Raw genomic sequence first — 22,611 nt, forward strand, 5'->3', positions numbered from 1 at the left:
AAAAAATCGAGATATAATAGGCATAATATTACTTTCAGGTACACGACGTCAGGATTCAATATTTATATATAGTGTGAAATGATCACCGCAGGAAGTCCAGCTAAAATCCATCACACACAGGGTCACACTTTCCTGTGATGAGAACTCGAAGATCTCTTAGGAACTTTCAAGTACACAGTGTTGTTAACTATAGTCACCGCGCTGTAGACTGTCTCCATGGCTTACATGTTAGAACTGGAAGTTTGTACCCAGGTTAATACATCTTCACCCCTATCCCTCCCACCTGGCAACCACCAATCTGGTCTATGAGCTATTTTTATCTTTTTTTAGATTCCACAAGTGAGATCATATGGTATTTGTCTTATTTATTTATTTATTATTTATTTATTTTTATGTTTATTTTTAAAAGATTTTATTTATTCATGAGACACACACACACACACACACAGATAGAGAGAGAGAGAGAGAGAGAGAGAGAGAGGCAGAGACACAGGCAGAGGGAGAAGCAGGCTCCATGCAAGGAGCCTGATGTGGGACTCGATCCCAGGTCCCCAGGATCATGGCCTGGGCTGAAGGCGGTGCTAAACTGCTGAGCCACCCAGGCTGCTCATTTTTTTTCTTTTTTAAAGATTTTATTTTTTATTTTTATCTTTTTAAAAGCTTTTTTTTTAAATTTTTATTTATTTATGATAGTGACACAGAGAGAGAGAAAGAGGCAGAGACATAGGCAGAGGGAGAAGCAGGCTCCATGCAGGGAGCCCGACGTGGGATTCGATCCCGGGTCTCCAGGATCGCGCCCTGGGCCAAAGGCAGGCGCTAAACCGCTGCGCCACCCAGGGATCCCTAAAGATTTTATTTGACAGGGAGAGAGGATACGAGTTCACAAGCAAGGGGAGCTAAGGAGGGAGGAGCAGGCTCCCCGCTGAGCACGCTCAATCCCAGGACCCTGGGATCATGACCTGAGCCGAAGGTAGTTGCTCAACTGCCTGAGCCACCCAGGCGCCCCGGTGTGTGTCTTTCTGACTTATTTCACACTATTTACACCCCCATTTTCTTTATCCACTCATCCACTGTAGATACTGAGGTCGCAACCTTGTCTTGGCCATTGTGAATAAAGCTGCAATGAACATGTGGGTGCAGATACCTTTTCGAGTTAGTGTTTTTGGTTTCCTTTGGATAAATACCCAGGAGTGGAATCGCTGGATCGTAAGGTAGTCCTATTTTTAATTTTTTGAGGAACCTCCATACTGTTTTCCACAGAAGCTGCACCAGTTTACATTCCCACCGTCAGTGCACAAGGGCTCCTTTGCCTCCGCGTCCTGGCCGGCGTTTGATGTCCTCCTGATAACAGCCATTCCAAGCAGGTGTGAGCTGAAATGTCACTGTGGTGTTGCATTTCCCCGATGAATAGTGGTATTAAGTACGTTTTCATGTACCTGTGCCCCATTTGTATGTCTTCTTTGGAAGGATGTCTATTCGGATCTTTTGCCCATTCCTTTTTTTTTTTTTTTCCATCATTAGGAGAGTTTTATTTTAAAAGTGTCACCTTAAACTGCAAGGATGTCCGTTAAACATCACAATTAAACATGCCAAAGAAGAAGCGATGTTATCAAAATGCCCACTTAACCCCCCCAAACATCCTCAAACCCACCCTTTGCTGACCTTCTGTAACCCCATTTTTTAAAGTTTTTTTTCTTTTTTTAAACAAAAAGTAGACAGGTACATGTTGGTAAATGCTAACTGTCCATATTCACATAGAGACACAGTGTAATCTCTGAGCCCAATATACAGAGAAAGGAGGGAAAAAGCTAGAATTCTATGCACTACTACACAGGGGCCTAGCATCCTCCAGCTTCCGGCAGAGCTAAGGGAGCAGAAGGTTTTTCTTTTTTCACACAGAGCACGGTGGTGTTGATTCTATAAAGTTTTTGTTGAGACAGGAAGGAATAAAAATGAATTTGGAACAGAAAGGGGTAGAGATTCTTTTCCCGCTGTATTCTGCTCAAAGTATTTCCCCCAAAATAAGTTGAGAACCATGGTATAAAGGGAGAGAAAAGAGACTTCAAAAAACAGGGCGAATGAGCACAAGAGGAGGGGAAAAAAAAGACGCAACTTGCTCCTAGGGACTGGAGAAAATTAAAAAAGGAAGGTTGGAATCCATCAATGTTCCATTAGTCATCTTCTCCTTCATCCTCCTCTCCTTCCTCCCCCCCATCATCATCTTCTTCACCTACATCCTCATCTCCTTCTTCATCAATATCTTCCAATCCTTCATCATCATCATCATCATCATCTTCTCCTTCTCCATCATCCATATCAGGAACCAAGTACCTACTGTAATGGATTTGGCCAAATATCATCTTTGATGACGTCTCCTAACTCATCTGCACCTGCATCGGAATGGGCAGTAAAGCAGGAAAGCAGCTCTCTGGTTCCTCGTGCTGTCTCTTCCTGCTGGCTTTATTCTGCGTTTGACTTGAACGTTTCGTCAAATCCTTTCCAGATTTCCATTTGATTTCAGTGGGCTTTGAAGATGGATCACCACTCTCATGATGAAATTCTTTGGAGAGAACTTTATTTTCGAAGTGAGGGTTTTTATCAAAATAAAAATCTATTCTGTAACCTGATTTAATATCTTCAAATTCTGTCACTTGGACTCTTGTCAAATAACGCAGGGCCTCTTCATCCTCCTCCCCAAGCAGTGCAGACTTGTGGATGATTGACAAATGTTGTTGCCCAAAAATTGGGGATTTTGGCGATCAATTCTGACCTCTTCTGAAAAAATGGTTGGCGGAGTTTGTTTTATTTCTGTTCTACTTTCAAAATCTCCTCACTGGCTTGTTCATTAAGTGTGTCTATTTCATTTTGTACTTCATCAATATGTTCAATTGCTTCTTGCTGTTCTTTTTCTCCCTTCGGCAAGTGCTGAGAGGTCGACGTCTCCTCTGGCTTGGGGGCCAGAGGCAGCCTCAGTTTCTTCATTTGAGGTGTAAGCAAGGACTGGCGCTTGGGGGCCATGCTGTGAGGAAACTCCATGAAACCAGGAAAGGGGCACGTCAGGAGGAAGCTCCGATTACTGGGTTTTGCCCATTTCTTAATCGGATCTTTTTTTTTTTTTTTTTTTACTACTGAGTTTATGTCTTTATATATTTTGGATGTTAGCCCCTTATTAGATATAATTTGCAAATGTTTTCTCCCATTCTGTCGGTTGCCTTGTCACTTTGTTAATGCTTTCCTCTGCTGAGTTGAAGCTTTTTAGTTTCATGTCCTCCTTGTTTATTTTTGCTTTTGTTGTCAATTCCGAAAAGTCGTCACCAAGACCTAGGTCAAGGAGCTTACTGCTTTTTCTAGTTTTATGATTTCAGGTCTTAAAAGCTGGGGTTCCAGGTGTGGTTTTCAAACTCTTTGCCTCTTAGGGAGAAGCTGCAAGTGGATTTTTTTCTGACTGTGGGCTGCAGAGCAGGGGGTGGGGTGCCTCGCATCCCCTTTTCTGCCCCATGTGTAGGAGTCACTCAGCTGGGTTTTGGTTTTCCTTCAGAGGGAACCGCTCTTGTGTGTAGTTGCAGATTCTGGGAGTCAGAGGGAGCACTTGAGTGCAGCAGCCTCCCACCTTGCCATCCTGAGCCAGGCCCAGCTTTATTTTCTAAATACTCATTGAACGGGTCATTTTTAAAAGAAAAGGAAGAAAACATTTTACCATTTCTTTAAACAGGAGAGCATAAAGATTATTTTTACTACCCTCCTGTATTATTTTATGACTCCTGGATGGAAAAATCAGTCAAGGGCATGGAAGAGTTCAAAGGATGACATTTCCGAATTGCTCTAAGTGTCCTTTGCAAAACTGAACCAGACGAAGAGGCAGCAAGAGACAGACAAAACAGTAAATACTGATGTCTAGAAAATTCTTTGACATGGGAAGGAAAACGAAATATAATTATGAACAATAAGCATGGATTCGCTAAGAAAAACATTATAGTAGGTAACCCTTCCCTCCTTCTCCTTCCGTTTTTGATATTATTGAGTATCATGCAAAGCATTATCTGATTTAAACGAAATATTTGGCAAAATCAAAACGGGACGAGTGAACTCCATGATAACACACTTGTCCGACTCATAACTGGCTAAAGGACCTAGAGGCAGATTCATCAACTGTCCACATACTCCTGCTTCAAGCCCCTCCTGCTGCAGGATGGCGCTGCCGGGGTGGGGGGTGAGGGTGGGCTTTACAACAATGATCCTCTGCTCTTGTGTCTGGCCCTGTGAATATTTAGGGCAGGCTGGCCTTGTCCCCATTGCTGTTGAGGCAGCAGGGCATGACCAGTTTGGGGAGCCAGCCGATAGGAGATTCAGCGTCAGAGCAGCCCTTCCTATGCACGGTATTTTGATTTTTGGACTGTTTGTTTTCAGTTACCCTAGGCATGGATAACAATAATTGTACAAACCAGAGTTGAAAAATTTGTCCCGAGTGGGTATAATGATATCAAACTGAATACCTCCTGTAGAAGAATTTAACGATGGCATAAAGAAAAAATAATCAACTTGACAAAACTCAGGTTCCACTTTGATCATAGTAGCTTTTTGAGAATCTGTCAGGAACTTGGCCTTGTTTATATATGAAAAGATGCGAGTCAGACATAAAACGTTCAAGGAAATTTGATTTCTCACAAACGTTAAACAGGTGGGGGTTTCTATTGTTTTTACCTGTTTTACAACTTTCATGGCACCAACTAGGTTAAAATACAATTTACCCAAAAAATGATCTGAAACTAGTGTTTCTCAAAAGTCAGTTTTTTTTTCAACTTCATATTTCGGCTTTTCAAAGTGAATATCGCTAAGCTTTCTTTTAAAACTACTTTTCCTTAGAAAAATAACAATCAAGATTGAAACATTTCCCCAAATTTGGTGTGTATTTTAAACATGTTAGCATCCAAACCACTGAATGTAAGCCGAGTGAGCTGCAATGATTTAGGAAATTTTATAGAATGTGTCCATTTGCAGTGATCATATGGTAGAGCTTTCATTACTGGGTAGAAATTTTCCTTGTTCTTACATATGATTCCATACGTACAAGTGGGTTTTGGGGCTTATTGTCATAATATGCAGCATATGCTAAGAGCCTTGGAAAAAGTTGAAGTATGTACTAGCTCTATTTTTTTATTTTTTTAAAATTTATTTATTGGTGTTCAATTTGCCAACATATAGAATAACACCCAGTGCTTAGCTGTATTTTTTTGAAATGCACTTTTCCCCCCGAGATAATCCACTCTCATCGTGTTTTCTTCTTTCACGTACCTCTTATTTTATACTCATGAAACTGTACTGTGGTGGGGAGCCTGGGTGGCTTAGTTGGTTGAGCCTCCCACTCTTGATTTCGACTTAGGTCATCATCTCAGGGTCCTGGGATCGAGCCCAAAGTCCAGCTCCATGTTCAGCAGGGAGTCTGTTTCTCCCTCTGCCTCTCCCCCTGCTCATACTGTCTTTCCCTCTCTTATAAATGTTTTTAAAATGTGTTCAGTTATATACACAGAAAATGCAAATGATGATAGAGGCCCATGACATGAGTTAAGAAAACCATTTAACTTTTATAGTGCTGACTTTACAAAAAATTATGTCATGTAGACAAGTGTCTATAAAAATACATAATCTAAGTTTTGAGAATAATTCAGAATATTTAGAAGAAGAAAAATATTAAATGATATGCTCTCATAAGGAAGAGACTCCATTTTTCATGTTTCCAAACCCACAGACACAGGGTTTATGATTTTCATATTCGAAAACATCTACAAATTTACTTTCTATTCCCCAACCTAAGTAGTAATCATTGAACTGTGATTATATATTCTTTATTTCATTTACTGATCACATCTTTGCTGGTAAAATACCCAAATAAGCATTTACCAGCTTCTTACTCAGGTTACACGTTGTTATCTCCTACCTACAGGACAGCTCCATTCTGAGCCTCTGAACCTCAGCTGGCATCTAAGTTATTGTGCTGAGTTGCGATTTATTGACCTGTGAAATAGAGTGGTTAAGCTTGATGATCTTTAGTCTATGACTTCAGGATTTTTAAGCCTGAAAGCAAACATTATTTTACCTCTAAACCAGGTAGCTCGCCATTCTTTGACCCTTTTAACTTATTTGTGTCTTTATATTTAAGTAGGGTTTTCTTAATTAGCACAGAGCTCTTTTTTTCTTTAAATAAAATTTGACAATTCCAGCCTTTTAGTTGGGGCTTGTGGTTGGGGTGGGGGCCAGAGGGGGAGGGAGAGAGAATCCTAAGCAGGCTCCACGCCCAGCACCAAACCCAATATGGGGCTCGATTCCATAACCCTGAGATCATGACTGGAGCTGAAATCAGAAGTTGGACACTCAACTGAGCCAGCTGGGCACCCCTAGGCCATTTATATTTAATGTAATTATTGATATGGTTGGGTTTAAAGCCTCCACTTGCTGTTTGTTTTCTATTTTCCCATCTGTTGTTTTGTTCCATTTGTTTTTCTGTCTTTTGTTCTTTAATTCTAGTTTATCTCCTCTGTATTTCATTAGCTGTAACTCTGTTATGTATTTTCAGTGTTTTTTTAAATGTTTATAGTGTACATCTTTAACTTATTAAAATCTATGCTGAAGTGGTATTTTACCACTATATATAAGGTATAAGAACCTTGCAAAAATCTTCAGATCTTTGTGCTACATTTTCATGTAAGTTTTAATTCTCTGTTACAAATCCTACAACAACATCGTTACTATTTTTGCTCTAAACATAGTTGTTAATTTGGCTCTCCTTTTGTTCCTTTATGTAGATGCAGATCCCCATCTGGTATATTTTTCCATCTGCTTGAAGGACTTCCTTTAACATTTCTTATAGCATCAAGTTGGTTGGTGATGCATTTTTTTAGCTTTTGTGTGTCTGAAAGTATTTATTTCATGTTTGTTTTTGAAAAATATCGTATCTGAGTAGAGAATTCTGGTTTGACAGTTTTATTTTCTCCAGTACTTGTTGTTTCACATTGTTTCTGATAAGAAGTCTGCTGTCATTCTTCTTTTTGTTCCTCTTTCCATAATAGGTCTTTTTTTCTGTGACTGATTTTAAACTGTTTTATCACAGATTTTTAAATTTTACTTTGATTTTTTAAAAAATATATTTATTTGAGAGAGAGAGAGAGAGAACAGAAGAGGGGCAGGGCAGGGGGAGGAACAGAGGCAGAGGGAGAAGCAGACTCCCCACTGAGCAGGGAGCTGACACGGGGCTCCATCCCAGGACCCCGAGATCACAACCTGAGCCAAAGGCAGATGCTTAACCAACTGAACCATGCAGGTGCCCCTATTTTATCATTAATTTAAAAGTGATTAAATTTAACATGCCTTAATACATTTTCTTCATGTTTCTTGAAACCGGAATTTGCTAAATATTATGGGTTGCTGATTTATAGTTTCTAGGAAATTGAGAAACATTCTAGCCATTGTATCTTCAAGTGCCCCTTCCCACCTCAACTTTCTCAGACACTCTGCAAACACTGGGCTGCTTGAAACTGCCCTTTAGCACATTTGATGCACTGCTCATCTTTTTGCAGTTGGTTTTTTTGTTTCATTTTGGATAGTTTATATCACTATATGTCTTCAAGTTCACTATCTTTTCTTCTGCAATGTCTCATCTGATTCCATCCAGTGTATTTTTCTTCTCAGAAATTGCAGTTTTCATTTCAAGATTGTTAGAGTTGTGCTATTTTATACCACTCATATCTCTTTTTTCCAGCTTTCTGAACTTAAGAAATATAGTTATTACAATATATTCTTGTCTACTATATCCTTATCTACTAATTCTACCACCTTTGCCATTTCTGGTGTCAAATGAACTTTTCTCCTCATTAAGGGTTGTACTTCCCCTCATATTTGCATGCAGGAAATCTTTTGAATGGATGCTACTAGATATTGCACATATTACCATGTTGGTGAATGCACATTCTGTATTCCTCTTAATACTCTCAAACTTTGTTCTGAGACACAGTTGAGCTACTCAGTTATCCTTCTGAGTAAGTTTTGTCATGCAGGACCCAAACAGTTTCCACTACTGAGGCAAAACTTCTGAATACTCTACCCACTGACCCATGAGTTTTTTTCACTAAGACTGGTTGGAAAGGGCACTACTGCTATATGCTTCAATTGTTCTAATACTTCCAAGTGGCTAGAAGAAAACTAGCCTATGCAGTTTTCTCACATGCTTGATCTCTGCAGATCTTTAAGGTTTTTATAAAGCTCTCCCCCTTCCAGACTCTAGCTTTCTCGATGTCCCTGGTCTCTCAGCTCTGGCTTTTTAAAAATTTTTAAATAGGTCTCATTTATTTGTTTGAGAGGGGGAGCGAGAGTACAAGAGCAAGGGGAGGGAGAAGCAGGCTCTCCTCTGAGCAGGGAGCCAGATATGGGGCTCAATCCCAGCATCCTGGGATCATGATTTGATGACTGCCTTCATGACTGAAGGCAGATGCTTAACTGACTGAGCCACCCAGGTGCCCCAGCTCTAGCTCCTTAAGGAAGGTGAATGCTAGGTTCCACTTGGGTCCCCTCTCCCTGTGCCACAGCCTGGAAACTCTCTCAAGGGAAATAGCTGGAACAACCAAAGGGTTCACTTCATCTGCTTCTTCACAGGATTCACTGTCCTTCCTTGACTGATAGCCAATGTCCTGAGAACATTTCATCAAAATGGAAACACTGTATGCATCTGTTGTTTCATATACTTTGTCCCTTTTTTGTTTGAGGTGAAGGGTGACTCTGGTGCTTGTTACCAATGTTGGATGAAAGTTGAAGTCTTGGGGATCCCTGGGTGGCTCAGTGGTTTAGCACCTGCCTTTGGTCCAGGGCGTGGTCCTGGAGTCCCGGGAATTGAGTCCCACATCAGGCTTCCTGCATGGGGCCTGCTTCTCCCTCTGCCTGTGTCTCTGCCCCCTTCTCTCTCTGTGTGTCTCTCATGAATAAATAAAATCTTAAAAAAAAGAGAGAAAGTGGAAGTCTTGATATGCAGGCTGAAACTTGAATCACATGCCGGGAAGCTCTCCCTGCCACCCACTCATCCTTTTATAGTACACATCCTACTCCTGCTATCTTCTTGATACATCTTTTGAGATGTCTCTCAAATATTCTACTTTCACCCTTTCTGACCCTGAAGAGATCTCTGACAAGATCTTCCTGGCTCTAGCATTCAACCAGCCCACAAATTTCTATTCTTTCTGTTTTTTACTGCTCTTTTCCCAGAACCTAGAATCTGGTGGCCCTTAACAAAGCTGGTCCTCAACAAAGTTGATAAATTAATGAATTGCTTTTCTTTAAGACACAATTTAATAGTATTTTTTTTTGGCTTGAAAGGCCTCTCTATTGCTCCCCTCTAACCACAAGTAAAGTCCAAGCTGAGGCTGCTGATCTGTGCTTTAACATAACCTGGTATTTTTTTTTTAAGATTTTTATTTATTCATGACAGAGAAGGGGGGGCGCAGAGACACAGGCAGAGGGAGAAGCAGGCTCCATGCAAGGAGCCCGATGTGGGACTCAATCCCGGGACCCCAGGATCACACCCTGAGCTGAAGGCGGATGCTCAACCACTGAGCCACCCAGGCATCCCCAAACCTGGTATTCATCAACCTATGTGAATGCTACCATTCACAGAATAAGTGTTTAAAAAATTATTTATTTATTTAAATAAACTGTACCCCCAATGTGGGGCTTGAACTCATGACCCCGTTGTGAAGAGTCTCATGCTCCACTGACTGAGCCAGCAAGGTGCCCTGCTAAGTGGTTTGTTTTTAACATATGTCTTACAGCCACTACTAGCTGCAAACCTTTTCTCACAAGTTCCTTCCTGAAAGATCTTTTCCATTCTGCCTCTTAAATTTTATCCATCTTCAAAATCCTCAAAAGGACTTTCTTTCTCCCCCTTATGCAAAACTCACCTTTCCTTGAATTCCTATGGCATTTGTTGTCTGTGCTTGTTTGAGCACTTTCATTGTTCCTATCAGGGTGTGCATTTTTGGTTTTGTGTGTTTTACACTTTGTCTTTCCAAAATGGACCAAAATCTTGGGAGAAGCAGGAACTACCTTTACAATTCTTTCATCGATCTTAAGACACAGTGGGTACTGCAATTAACTTAAAAAGAAAGGCAAAGACCATTTTGATTAATGGATATATATTCTAATGGACTCACTTACAGTAAATTGGTGTCTCATGCATCACATTGTTTTTGTTGCCCACATTGTGAAATGAATGATCCTGTTGGTGAAAAGCACTTTACCAAAGGTCTTTTTTAAAAAGTAAATTTTACTTCCAACGTGGAGCTTGAATTCATGGTCTTGAGATTAAGAGTTGCATGCTCCACCAATTGAGCCAGTCAGATGCCCCACAGTTTTTTCAGGTTTAAAATCAAATCCTACCTGAGACAATATTACTGGGTCAAGGTTCTAGAGTATATTTCATCCTATTATTTGTCAAATTTTTATTTATCAAATTAAATACTGTATCCCAGCCTCTATAAAATAATTAATTTGATATTAGGGATGTTATGTCAAATAATATTTAAACAGAAACCAAGGAAACCCTGATATCACATAGCCAGTGAATATAACTGGTATTTATTTATGCAAACGTATTGTAAAATTCCTCTAAACCTTCAAAAAAATAGCTATTTGTCATATAAAATGGGAAAATCTGAAGCGAATATCAAGATTTCATTTTCAGTTCATAAAAAAATACTGAAGTAAAATTCCTTGCTACAAACATACAAGAGTTAACTAGAGTGAGAAAATGTAAAACAAAACAAAAACAAAAACAAAAAAACAAAACAAAACAAAAAACCCAAAAAACAATCCCCATCCCCATCAGTTTGCTACATTGGAAAAAGCATGATGGCTATTTTTTTTTTTTTTTAAGTGTTTTGAGGATAGGAATTCCTATAAAAGAGCCAATTTTTCTCGTCATAATGACATTTTGGAAACCTACATAGCTTCACCCCCTACTAAATTTAACACATGAAACAAACTCCCCGTACAGAATACTTTTGTGCTAGAAAACAGGTAATTCACATTCTGATAAAGAGCAGAAGACAAGTGCTTTATTATGAGAACTGTTCAAGTAAAATTTCAGTGTGCACCAGTGAAAGTGAATAAAGATTTGCATCAATTTTTCTGAATAAACACCAGGTTAAAAGGGGGCTACACAGTTTTTTTTTTTTTTTCCAAACACCATCCTTTGCTAAGGCAAAAATACACTTCATTTTAGAACAGAACCGTTACAGAAGAAAGCTACGTCACAGTACAGTACAGAATGTAAAATCCACCCTAGTCCGGAAGCCACTGTGGAATGGCACGTCACCTACACGCAGAGCTTTCTCATGTAGGTCAGAATTACAGTATTTATCACAGCTTTATTCTCCTTTAAACTGATAAAATTTGAACACACTTTCTATTTCTCAGGAGTGTGCAGATGGGGCCCATATGTTGATATTACAGTAATTACAACATTAAGTAACATTGCACAGTCAACCTCCAAGGCTAATTCAGTAAAAAATAACAAGTATTAAAATGTACCTTTACTAGTGGTTTTACATCGCATAGATCACTGATCATGAAAGAAAAGGAGGCGAATGCCCAATTACAAAGCTGCACGGTATAGGCGTAACGATGTAGAATATATACAAGAAAATCTGGCAAAGTATTAAAAACAAACAGGCTACATGGGAACAAACTGAAGGACCGACCACATAAGCATAAATCAATGATACACTGCTATAAATAGTAGGTTTTGCTCAAAAGCCTCCTAAGTACTTACAGGTATTACCGTGTCGGGGGTGGATGAAGAGGACAGCAGGAGAATGGGTGAATGTTCCCAATGCCAGTTAGTTCCTGAGGTGGCATTATGTCTTAACTGGATGCATTGATCAACACTGTGAAGATGAGTTTGTGCTACGAGACAGTCCCCATATTATCATGTTTCCAGAATGACACTGCGGGATTCGGAAGGCAGCAAACCTAAGTGACAGTTTACATTTATAATAGCCAGATGAAGTATTGATTCTTTTTAATTTTGCTGCTACATTTAGCAGTGGGCCAGAAAACACTTTAAAGTTTAAAAGAAATTTGGTACAAGTTGAACTTTTTCCCCAGTACTTCTTAGCTAGCTCAAGGCAAACCTATTTATTATTATTTTCATGTAATTTATTTTAAAAACTCTAAGTGCCAACACTGTAAACATTTTGTATTTTCTCAACTAAACCTTGTCTGAGAACAAGGATAAGAGCAAAGATAAGCAGGAATAATTCTGTGTATATGAATAATAATTCAGATCTATTTATCAGCTTCTGGTTTAAATTTAAATATGGTTTAAAAATAATTTTTAAAAGTCCATGCTACAATTTTAAAGACTATTTCTGTGCACTTTTAATTCTGGACACAATTTTCAAAATTGCATGATGGAGGTAAGAAGTTAAAAAACCCACCAGGATGTAAATAACAGGAAGAACATTTCCAACTGAGAGCATCAAACATACATTTATGTGCAGAAATCTCGACAACTATACAAGTTTTTTAAGCAATCATCTGTTTTATTATACAACTCTATGAACAGAAAATGAACAGAAATCCACAATATACTTACCTGTACATGGGAACCTACTTTTTTAGCTACAGGTATTTACTATACTTCATACTGACTTTAATTGTACAGTTCGTGACTATGTATATCCTTATTGCGTTAAGGGCAGATTCTACGCGGGGAGATCCACAGGCCAATCGCGCTAGGCATCACCAATACATTCAAAAACTGTACCTCGTCTGTGAACGTATCTTCCCTGATCCTGTACGTCTGAGTTTCTTTACAGCTTAAGCTCATTTGCTATTTTAGATGCAATGTTCTTAAAGGCGATCGACGTCCCTGAGATCCGCTTGAAGCGGACCCCGTTCAGTGACAGTCGTGGCAACTTGCAAACTTCCATCTCCCACTGCACGAGGCTGTCCTGCCGAGCGTCTCCGTGGACACAGAAAAGCAGAAACCTCTCTTTTTGTTCATAATCACAGTTATTTGCATCTAACACTTTCCGGATTTCTCGCATCATGTCATTGGGGTCCATTGAACTAGTGGTCTTCATACTCCACGTGAATCGCAAAGAACGTGGCTTAGAATCTTTGCCCTCTTCCTTGTCTCTTTCTTTTGGTTCCCCTGATGTACTTCTAGAAGAAGAGGGCAGAGGGAGAGAACGGAAACAAAAATCCCATTCAGCCAAGAAGTCAAAGCGCACACGAAATCTTTTTTTTTTTTAATATAGATTTATTTTTTATTGGTGTTCAATTTGCCAACATATAGAGCGCACACGAATCTAAGGGGTCATCATTCAGTGCCTAATGGAACTACCCCCTTTACAGACTACCTTCAGGTAGGTACAAACGCTTGCGTCCTCTGGCTTTCACACAAACACACCCCAGGACACCACCTGCTTTGGTTTTGCTTGTGGGAAACAAGTTTACAGCTGAAAGTGAAGAACTTAACGCTTTGTCAGTTCCTTCCATAGTTCTCTGTTTAGGCTGCAAAAGTAGCTTCTCCATTTTTCTGTACATTTACAGAAACAAACTGCTAGCATTCTACTTGTACACATCTTTAAAAATATGAATTTCCTTTTCTTCTACCATTTTTGGGTAGGAAAAAGACTGGGGACAAGGACAGTGGTAATGGCTACAGAGGGATCATTGACATCTGATGACGCCGACAAAGGACGTTGTATTGCAATGGAGGTGAAGACGTCAGGTCGTACCACACGTGGAAGTGTAGACGGCAGGCCCTCTCATGCTTTCAGCATTTCGCTGAAGACATCCTTCAAGTAGTCTCCGAGGTTCCACGTGACTGCACTCCCACTCCTACCTCCAACCCTTCATCTCGTATTATCTTCGCCCCTGCTCACTCCTCTCCAGCCACCCTGGCCTCCACACTGTTCCTTGAACTTATGGGGTGTGTTCTTGCCCCCAGGCTTTCCCCTCAGGGAGCTACATGGCTAACTCCTTTACCTCTTTCAAATCTCTGCTCCCTTTCTGTGTGTGGTCTACCCCGAGCACCCCAGTACACCCCCAGCTTCTCCCCTGGAATGGCCATCCCCCCTGACCCTGCTCTATTTTTCCTCTATGGCACTTGCTATATTCTAATATATTTTTCTAACATACCACTTAATTCAAGTACGTATTATGTTCATTATTTGCTGTCTGACTCTACCCACTAGACTGTAAATTCCAGGAGAGCAAGAGGTTTGTCTGTTTTGCTCACTGATCTCTCTCAGGCCTCTAGAACTGTGCTGGGCACACGGGAGCTGATGGACACATGTTTGTTAAGTGAATCGATCTTATTAAATTGTCTTGATGGTAGGTCTCCCATAAACAGTATAGAACCAGAAAACCTATTTCAAATAATCGCAGAAAGGTAAAATAGATTATTTGTGATTCAGAAGACCCTGGAAAATTGTGGAGCAATTTTCCATATACAGATGTTGCAATTTTAACTTGTGAATCTATCTCACTTATTTAAAAGAAAAAAAAATGATATACTTTGAAAAGAGTTTATAACCTACTACATAAACATTTTGTATTCATATATAATACTTTATATCAATATTATCTATAATACATATTCCTGCATATATTTGTATTTATGAATCTTTATGTATATATTTATATATATATATGTTTTCCTCTTCATTCTTAGGTACCTGAGCCCAAAGCTCTGCAAACTATGTAAGCTTGAGAAAATCAGTAAAGGAATAAGTAGAGAAACTAAATTTCTAAAGACTATTAGATGAATATGGACAGTGTTTATTTCACTGTCTTCTCTATCATTTTTCTTTTTGCTCACGGACTCTAAGCCACTGCATCACAGGCCTTGGGCATGCAGATCTCATGAGAGTCATTTATCAGAACCACATGTACAATTCCAGTTATGGAATCGGCACGCTAGGCCTGGACGGGACCCAAGAGAACATGTGATTGAATGCTCATTTTAAAACCAGAACTGATGGCTAGGAAACTTACATTACTTTTTCTAAGGTCATAGAGCTAATGAGCTGAAAAGCAAAGACCAGGAATCAGTTTTCCTTCCATTCCACCAAGGTCACCTGGCGACCTTGAGACAAGAGGCATATACAAGACGTTTTTCTACATGTATCTCAAAGACATCACCACTGGTGACATTAACCGTAGAAAGCTCCTGAAAATGTTAATACTAATTATAATAGCAAACATTTATTGGGCACTTACTGTTCCAAGTGCCTAACATGCATTATTTACTCATTTACTCTGACTCCAGAGTTAAGTCGCACAGCTAGGCAAGTGGTAGGACTCAGCTCAAACCCGTGGGGTCTGGCTCGAGAGCCCCTGCTTTTCACCATCACGCCAGGCTATGCCTCTGACATGACAGGACCTCCTGCTCTTTCCTGTTTCTTCTACTGTAGAATGGATACTTTTCACCTGGCTCTTGTGAGAATTGAATGACCAGCTAGTTATATATAGGTAGTAGGTATTCAATAAGTTTGCTAAAGAGCAAAAAGAAAAAAAAAAAAAAAAAAAAAAAAAGCAAACAAAACCCAACAACAACCGAACAGAAGGGACTCAGAATCCCATGAAAAGGATAGAGTGCCCACAGGTAAGCGGCAGTTATCAGTGGCCACCTGTGCCACTCACTATACTGTTAGGTGTCTCAGAGGGAAATTTAGCAGAAAGGCAGGATGAGACACACACAGGAAGAGGCTCTGAAGTGAGGAATAAGTGAGGGAGGGGCTAAAAACAAACGTCCTTCATGCTCATTTTGTAGGCAGAAGAAAAGAAAATATTTGTTCTGCCTCCCTCTGGCTGCCTATTCTGGTAACTCGAACACCTAACTCAATAAAGAAACATTTCAACTACTGGGACAAATATAGTTTGAAAAATATATATATATATATATAGGAATAGGAATGCCTAATGAAGGTTTTCCAAAGCTTGTTATGTTTTATATTTCAATTAATTTTAAGAGGTAGAAATTAAATTGGGGCTTGTGCTCAGCTGGTCAAAAATGATTCCTGAATGAAGCCAGGGCATCTGTGTCCTACTGAGGAGCTGCTTGTCAAGGTTCTGTGATTTATATGGGATCCTTCAATGCAGGTGTACATTCCAAATAATTTAATGCCTTCCTTTCTTCAACTTCCCGTTTGTCAATATGAACACACATACTAACAAGTCATTAATGTGGTCCCCTGACCAACAGCATCAGCACCTCATGCCGCCACCCCAACCCCAATCACAATCCCTGGAGGAGGGGCCCAGGCACCTGTTTTGTCAAGCCCCCCACCTGATTCTGATTGGGCTTGCCCTGGAGATTCACAACCACAACTGATTGTCAAAAACCAAGTATGTAAGGCAGGGCGAGAGTCTTAAAATGTGGTCTACCACTGAACACTCACCTAAAATACATTACAAATATCAAACCTTCCTATGTTATTTGGGTACCTCAGTGTTCTGTGTTACCTAATTTAATATCAGTTACACCACTTTAGCGAGAAAAGGATCATTATATTTTAATTCATTACTTCTGCTAGGACATATTTTATAGGACAGGAAGGCTAAAACTTCTCTACAAAGCACACACGTCAAAATAATGTTTAGGAAACACAAATTTCAAGTTAATTAACTTAAACTTCATTAAACACTAGGCAACATTAAGAAAACCCAACCCAATATAAAAATGTAAAATACACATACTATCTAGTTATTAGTTCTATTCAAGTTTATTGGGTCCTGTAAGTATTTCAAAAGCACGTTTCCATACACGGGGACCTAGCAGCGAAGGATTAATAGTGGCTCCTCACCTTGAGGTGTCTGTTCTGCCACTGGCTTCGCCTTCACTTGGATCCCTCAAAACAAAGTGAAGGATGAGATTTAATGATAAGAGTGAAAAATATATCAAGAAAACCTATATCTAAAATGATTTTAAAGTTAACGTGTTAAGCAAACTTCTAGCATGACACTTTCTGTTACTATTCAGTCTGACACTGCTTTGCACGTTTTCATTGTCACCAGCTTAACTGACATTTTATTGAGCGTCTACTGGGTATTGTCAGAGCAGAGATGCTAGGTTGATGGTTTTAGGATTTTTTTTTTTTTTTTTTAAACAGGATCTTCCAATTCCCAGTCACAATTTTAAAGTCAGAATTTATCTTTTGGTTGAGTGCAGTTCAAATCTATAGTTAAAACTATTTAATAATTTTCAGCAGCAAGGTCCAACTTCGTATTTGTTATTAATTGTAATTCTAGTAGTCGCTCAATTTAGAAAATATATAAATTAACCTTGTAGTTAGAAATAAAGTTCAACATATATAAGAGTGTCTAAAAAATAAGTACCAATTTTTAAATAAGCAATTAACTTCAGATGTTACACTAATGATTCATGCACATGGTAAAATGTTATAGCAAACCAACAGCCTATCCAAGCAGGTGAGTGTAAAAACATGAAATCAATCTTAAGCAGAAACATGGATCTTACCTGGATATCCACCTGTGAAATAAAACCAGGAAAACTCTACTAATTGTCCTTCTGTTGAATGTCATGAGTATTTTTTTAGTCTACCAAAATTTTAACTACTCTGTCATTTTCAAATGTAATTAAATACTGACACAGGAGTGCATCAAGCTATATACCAGTTTGAATGCATTAAGAGATGGCATGGGATAGCAAAATACTGTTAAATCGCTGGGAAAAAAAATAATCCAACTTACACCCTCAAGTTACTGTTTTCTTAATATTTTAAATTCCAGGAACATTTAATGTCATTTACGTAAAGTGAATGCAATGGGAATAAATCAGTGCCACTTTCCTCATTCCCCAAATTAATGAAACACACCCATAGGCTACATTCTAAAACTTAAACTGGCGGTTAAAAACATGAATGCCTTCTGCATCGTAGAGTCCTTACCTACAGGCCTCCCTTGGCAAACATATTGTGTAAAAACCCTTTTCCTCTCTGAATCAGAAAGGACAGGTAAGATGTATTCTTACACCCAAGTGACGTTTCTTAATTTCGATCTGTACTAACTGGCATTCTCATCGGGAAGTGTAACGATTCAGTGTCTATCTTTATTAGAGCGCACAGACATAAATTAAACATTGAGATGAACCTTTTCAGCCACACGAAGCGGTGCTGACATACCGGAGGGCAGCCCCATCCCCTGGGGAAGGGCAGCGACCACTGCTTCAACGGAGAGGGGCGTGCATCTCATGGGGCTTGTCTGTCCTTTATATTCTGCTTTCTAAGCTGCTGTTAGCAGGCACCTACTCTGCAGCTGCTGAACTTTAAACATTAGGAATGAAACACTCCTTAGGGTCCACCTCTCCTATTGGCTATTGTTGAAATAGCCAGTGACTCATCACGTCGTTCCCACCCTGTTCCTGCCTTCCTGGATGCAGACAGAAACTCGGACTCAAGGAACATCTGCTACCTGGTAATGGATTCAAACAGTCCAGCGGCCACAGAGAGGGGCAGCCGGGGGGGGGGTGGGGGCAGCCAGCCAGCTGGCTGTAACAGTACATGCAGTGTAGCAGGGCTCTCCAACCCTGAACACTTCAAAACAAAACAAAACAAAACCAAAAAAACCTCGGCCAAATATACATAGCAATATATACTCAATTGAACTGATTTGGTTTTTCCCTAATAAGAGAGCTGTGGCTAAAAAAAATCATAAATTGTGATACCATCTCCAGTTTAGACAGTGGTTCTATGGACTATCCAAAGCAAATGGTTCTCAATGCTACTTGAAAGGCCTTTTTTTTTTTTAAGGCTTTTCAAATAGTACATCTATATCCTCCCTTGATAGAGAACTCTAGTGTAAATCACTTTCCTAATTGGAAAGTTCTTTCCTAAGACCAGAAGACGACTCTCTCATGTGGTCATTTCGGCATACAGCCTTTTTACTGGCTCAGGAGAACTTATGAACTGGCTTCCTCTTTGTAATAATGGTTTTCGAGGACATGAATGATTAACTCTGAATTGTTCCTTATCCTTCCCTTCTTAAAGCTTAACAACCCAAATTCCTTTACTCTTCTCCCTATAAAATCCTATTTTTTTAAGCATTTAGTGGCACATCAACTTAGTTGGTTCTGGAGTTCATGAGGTGTGGCTCCTGCCCTGGAGCACTCCCAGTGGGGTGCTGGCCACTAGGACTGCCAGCATGTGGGTTCCATCTTTTCAGGCATTAGGCATGGGGAAGGGAGGGAGGCAAAGGAGAGAGGGAGAGGGATTGGGGGGGGGGGGTGGAGAGAGACAGAGAGAGAAAGAAAGAGAGAGAGAGGCAGGGCTTGAACCCAGGGTGGCTTTAAGAAGAGCCAGGTGGGAAAGACTGACCGTCTGGGAACTCAGTTGAGAATAAGAAGGCTGGAATTGCTCCTGAACATCAAGAAATTCTCCCAGTTTGTCTCCAAGCCTCCAACCCTCTCAAAAGCTCAAGATGCTGAACATGCAGAAAGATCCACTGCACTTCCAGTCTGTCAGCTGCTAAAGACTCAGCAGGTTCATTCCTGGTATGGAAGCCAACGCTCTGCTTGTCTTCCTGCATGAAGTCGTTTGTGGGATATTCCACAGCCCCCTCTTAGGCTACAAAATGCTGCAGAAGGGAATACTGTGTGCACGGCAGTGAACACAAACATATTTATAGAGCCAAAGCTGTTCACGTGGTGACAAGTGACCTCAGAGGAGAACTGAGAATGTCTTCTCTTCTCTAACCAAACCCAGAATTAATTAAAGTATGTTAAAAATCAAAAGACACTGACAAATCCACTGCTGACAAAGGATAGCAAAGAACCTCCTCCCTGGCCTCTTCTCTCCAGCTGCCCCCTCAAACCCTCTATTACAAGACATTGTTCAGAAGTTGATAAAACCATTGTAGAGCTTTAAAAATGTTCCTGTTGGCTTCCCTCAGAGGCCAAACTCAGAACACCCTTAACCCTGGCATAGTCACTGTTTCAGGCCCTGCTTCCTTTACAGCACGTACTAGGATTCATTATAACCTTATTTATTCGTTTACTTTTGAAATTTGTCTCCCACACTACTCAACCATTCATTCCACAAATGTTTACTGAATGTCATATTCTGTGTCACTGGAGGCACTCGATTTGCAGAAGACCTAGCAGGGGACAAGCAGATAAAGTGCGATTCCATCAGGCAGCGTCAGGTGCTCTGGAGAAAGACAAAGCAGGGAGAGGGTGTGCTGGAAGAGGCTCTGATTTTCAAGAGGGGGCCGAGGAAGGGACACTCCACTCCAAGGTGCAGAAGCGGCCAGCCGTGTGGGAGTGGGGGGAAGAGGCTTCCAGGCTGAAGGAATAGCAAATGTGAAACCCTGCAGGGGCGGGCCTGGTGTGCTCGAGGACCCTCAGGTGCCCCATGTGGCCGGCGTGCAGCCAGCAAGGGGAGGTGGGGAGAAGGTGAGGCCACACCATGTAGGGCCTCCGACCACCACGCGGGCTTCAAATTGTATTCTGAGGGGGATGAAAGCAAGCCGAGGGCTTTCATGTGCAGCCCGACGTCACGGAACGCAGGAGAGGACAGGGCCTAAGTGAGGAGCCCTGTTAGCAGGTGGAAGACGAGCAGCAGGTTCGGTGACAAGGCTGTGGTGGCAGTGACAGAAGCAGCTCCGTCCGGGAGATGCTGGGAAGGCAGAGCCACGTCACGGCCCAGCAGGTGTGTGGTCTGAGAAAGAACTCGAGGCTCTGAGAACCAGAAGGCAGGTGTCACCTTTACCTAATGTGCTGAAGCATGAGGGAGGATGGTCTGGGGAAGAGGGCGGGCTGTGTGGGAGCCTGTCACACATCTGCGTGGATAACTGGCCATGTGAGGCTACAGGGCAGAGGTGAGATCTGGGCCAACGACCTCCGTTCGGCAGTTGTTAACGTAAGATGGAATGTGAGGCCATCGGCCTGAATGAGGTCGCCCAGAGAGGAGAGAGAAGGCCAGAGCCGCAGCCCTGGGGCGGTCTGATACTGAGAGGCCAGGGGCCCGAACGCAAGGGAACCTGAAGAGAACCAGCAAAACGGCCTGAGAAGGAACAGCCAGTGGGAGGGGCAGGAGGAAAAGCAAAAGCCACAAGCGAGCAGAAGGTTTCAACGGTGTGCAGTGCGGCCCAGAACGTGCGCCCCGGAGGGGCCCCGTCACCGCGTCAGTCTCACTCCGGGCTGGATCAACCGTGCCAGCGGGGCGCCCTGCAAGCAGCAGGTCCTCACATATTTTTTTTAAAAAAGATTTTATTTATTTATCCATGAGAGACACAGAAAGAGAGGCAGAGACACAGGCAGAAGGAGAAGCAGGCCCCATGCAGGGAGCCCGATGCGGGACTCGATCCTGGGACCCCGGGATCACGGCCTGGGCGGAAGGCAGGTGCTCAACCCCTGAGCCACCCACGTGCCCCTCCTCGGGCAACCCTCCCTCCCAGAATCCCAACAGACCGTCTCCACAGCACTTTCCTGCTCTGGCATTCTGTCCTGACCTCTCGTCCAGGGCTCTTCCCTATGTTCCCTCTAGAATCCACACTTCATTGCAAAGTAAACACAAATATGTTTGTTACATACTGCTTAATGTACAATTAGTAATCAGGCTTTTAAACTCAGAACTATGTTCCTTCACTTCAAAACTAACCCTGGCTTAACCAAGAGAAAGTACCAGCTTTTCAAAAGGGCTTTGAAAAGTTAGCTGAATTCCACCCAATTTTTAGCAGAAATCTAACCAGGACTCTGCGGATGGCCAGGCAGCACCAAGCGTCCTGCTGGTTCTGGGGTGAGCTTTTGGGGCTTTCTCTCTCAAGGTGTCATGCTGCATGGTCGCTGCCCAGACGGTACAACATCACTGCTGACAAGGTTAGAAACTGATGGTGCATTTGACTATTTAAAGTTTTGAATTCAGCCGTGTGATCCTGGGCAAGCTGGTCCATGAATAGCTCCAAGAAAAGGCAAGAGACTAAAGCTGCTTCTTCTCTTTTCTGCATCCATTTTTTGAAATCCTAGGAACATTAATAACCTGGACAATTAAGTATTTAATTAATATTTCTTCAGAGCATGTATAATAAAGCCCACCCCGTAATTTCTTACCTGCTCAAACAACTCTATGGTATGGAGCTTTAGCTTTCCCCCCAATACAGACAGCCGTGCCTTCCTCTGGCCTCCCCCGACATGCTGTCTGAGCTGCCTCTGCAGCACGCATTCTGCTTTCTATCACAGCTGGCTGCTTACAGTCTGCCCCTTTCGGGACTGCATGAGTCTGGAGCACACAGATGCTGTCTTATTCATCTCTGTATCCTGCTGGGCACCTAGCACAGGGCTTTGTACATATAGGATTTTTGCAGGCTTTTAGGAGGACTTGATAATAGATCAAATGGACATCCACCTGAACTGTGTTCAGCAGTTCCTATAATCAATGTGTGCTGTGTGCTTAAGCTCACTTTGGAGAAAAGAGCACAATTCTGCTCTTTGATTAGAAGTTTACTAGCTCGTATTCATTTTGTGTTTGCTGTGTTTTGATGTTAAGCTTTTATGATGTTAAATTATATGTGTAATCTATGTGACTCCAGTACAAAGGCTTTTCA

The 22,611-nt window shown here is 41.3% G+C and overlaps 1 protein-coding gene and 1 pseudogene across 5 annotated transcripts in view; both read right to left on the reverse strand.

Annotated features, from left to right (window-relative positions):
- Window positions 1-1,719: 1,719 nt before the first annotated feature.
- LOC140626759 (protein SET-like) lies at window positions 1,720-3,018 on the reverse strand (annotated as a pseudogene).
- An 8,053-nt stretch (window positions 3,019-11,071) lies between these two features.
- The window catches only part of MARK1 (microtubule affinity regulating kinase 1), a 116,190-nt gene continuing 104,650 nt past the window's right edge, over window positions 11,072-22,611 (reverse strand). For 2 of the 5 annotated variants that reach the window (XM_072814906.1, XM_072814904.1), the window contains 2 exons: window positions 16,857-16,901; window positions 11,072-13,206 (listed from right to left, as the gene is read on the reverse strand). In XM_072814906.1, the coding sequence (XP_072671007.1) occupies window positions 12,852-13,206; window positions 16,857-16,901 (400 nt within the window). In that variant the 3' untranslated portion in view covers window positions 11,072-12,851. Of the gene's footprint in view, window positions 13,207-16,856; window positions 16,902-21,259; window positions 22,047-22,611 lie in introns of those variants that run through there. The other 3 variants (XM_072814905.1, XM_072814907.1, XM_072814908.1) reach the window with 3 other exon arrangements.

This window comes from Canis lupus, chromosome 38 (assembly GCF_048164855.1).
Source record: "Canis lupus baileyi chromosome 38, mCanLup2.hap1, whole genome shotgun sequence".
Classification (NCBI taxonomy): domain Eukaryota; kingdom Metazoa; phylum Chordata; class Mammalia; order Carnivora; family Canidae; genus Canis; species Canis lupus.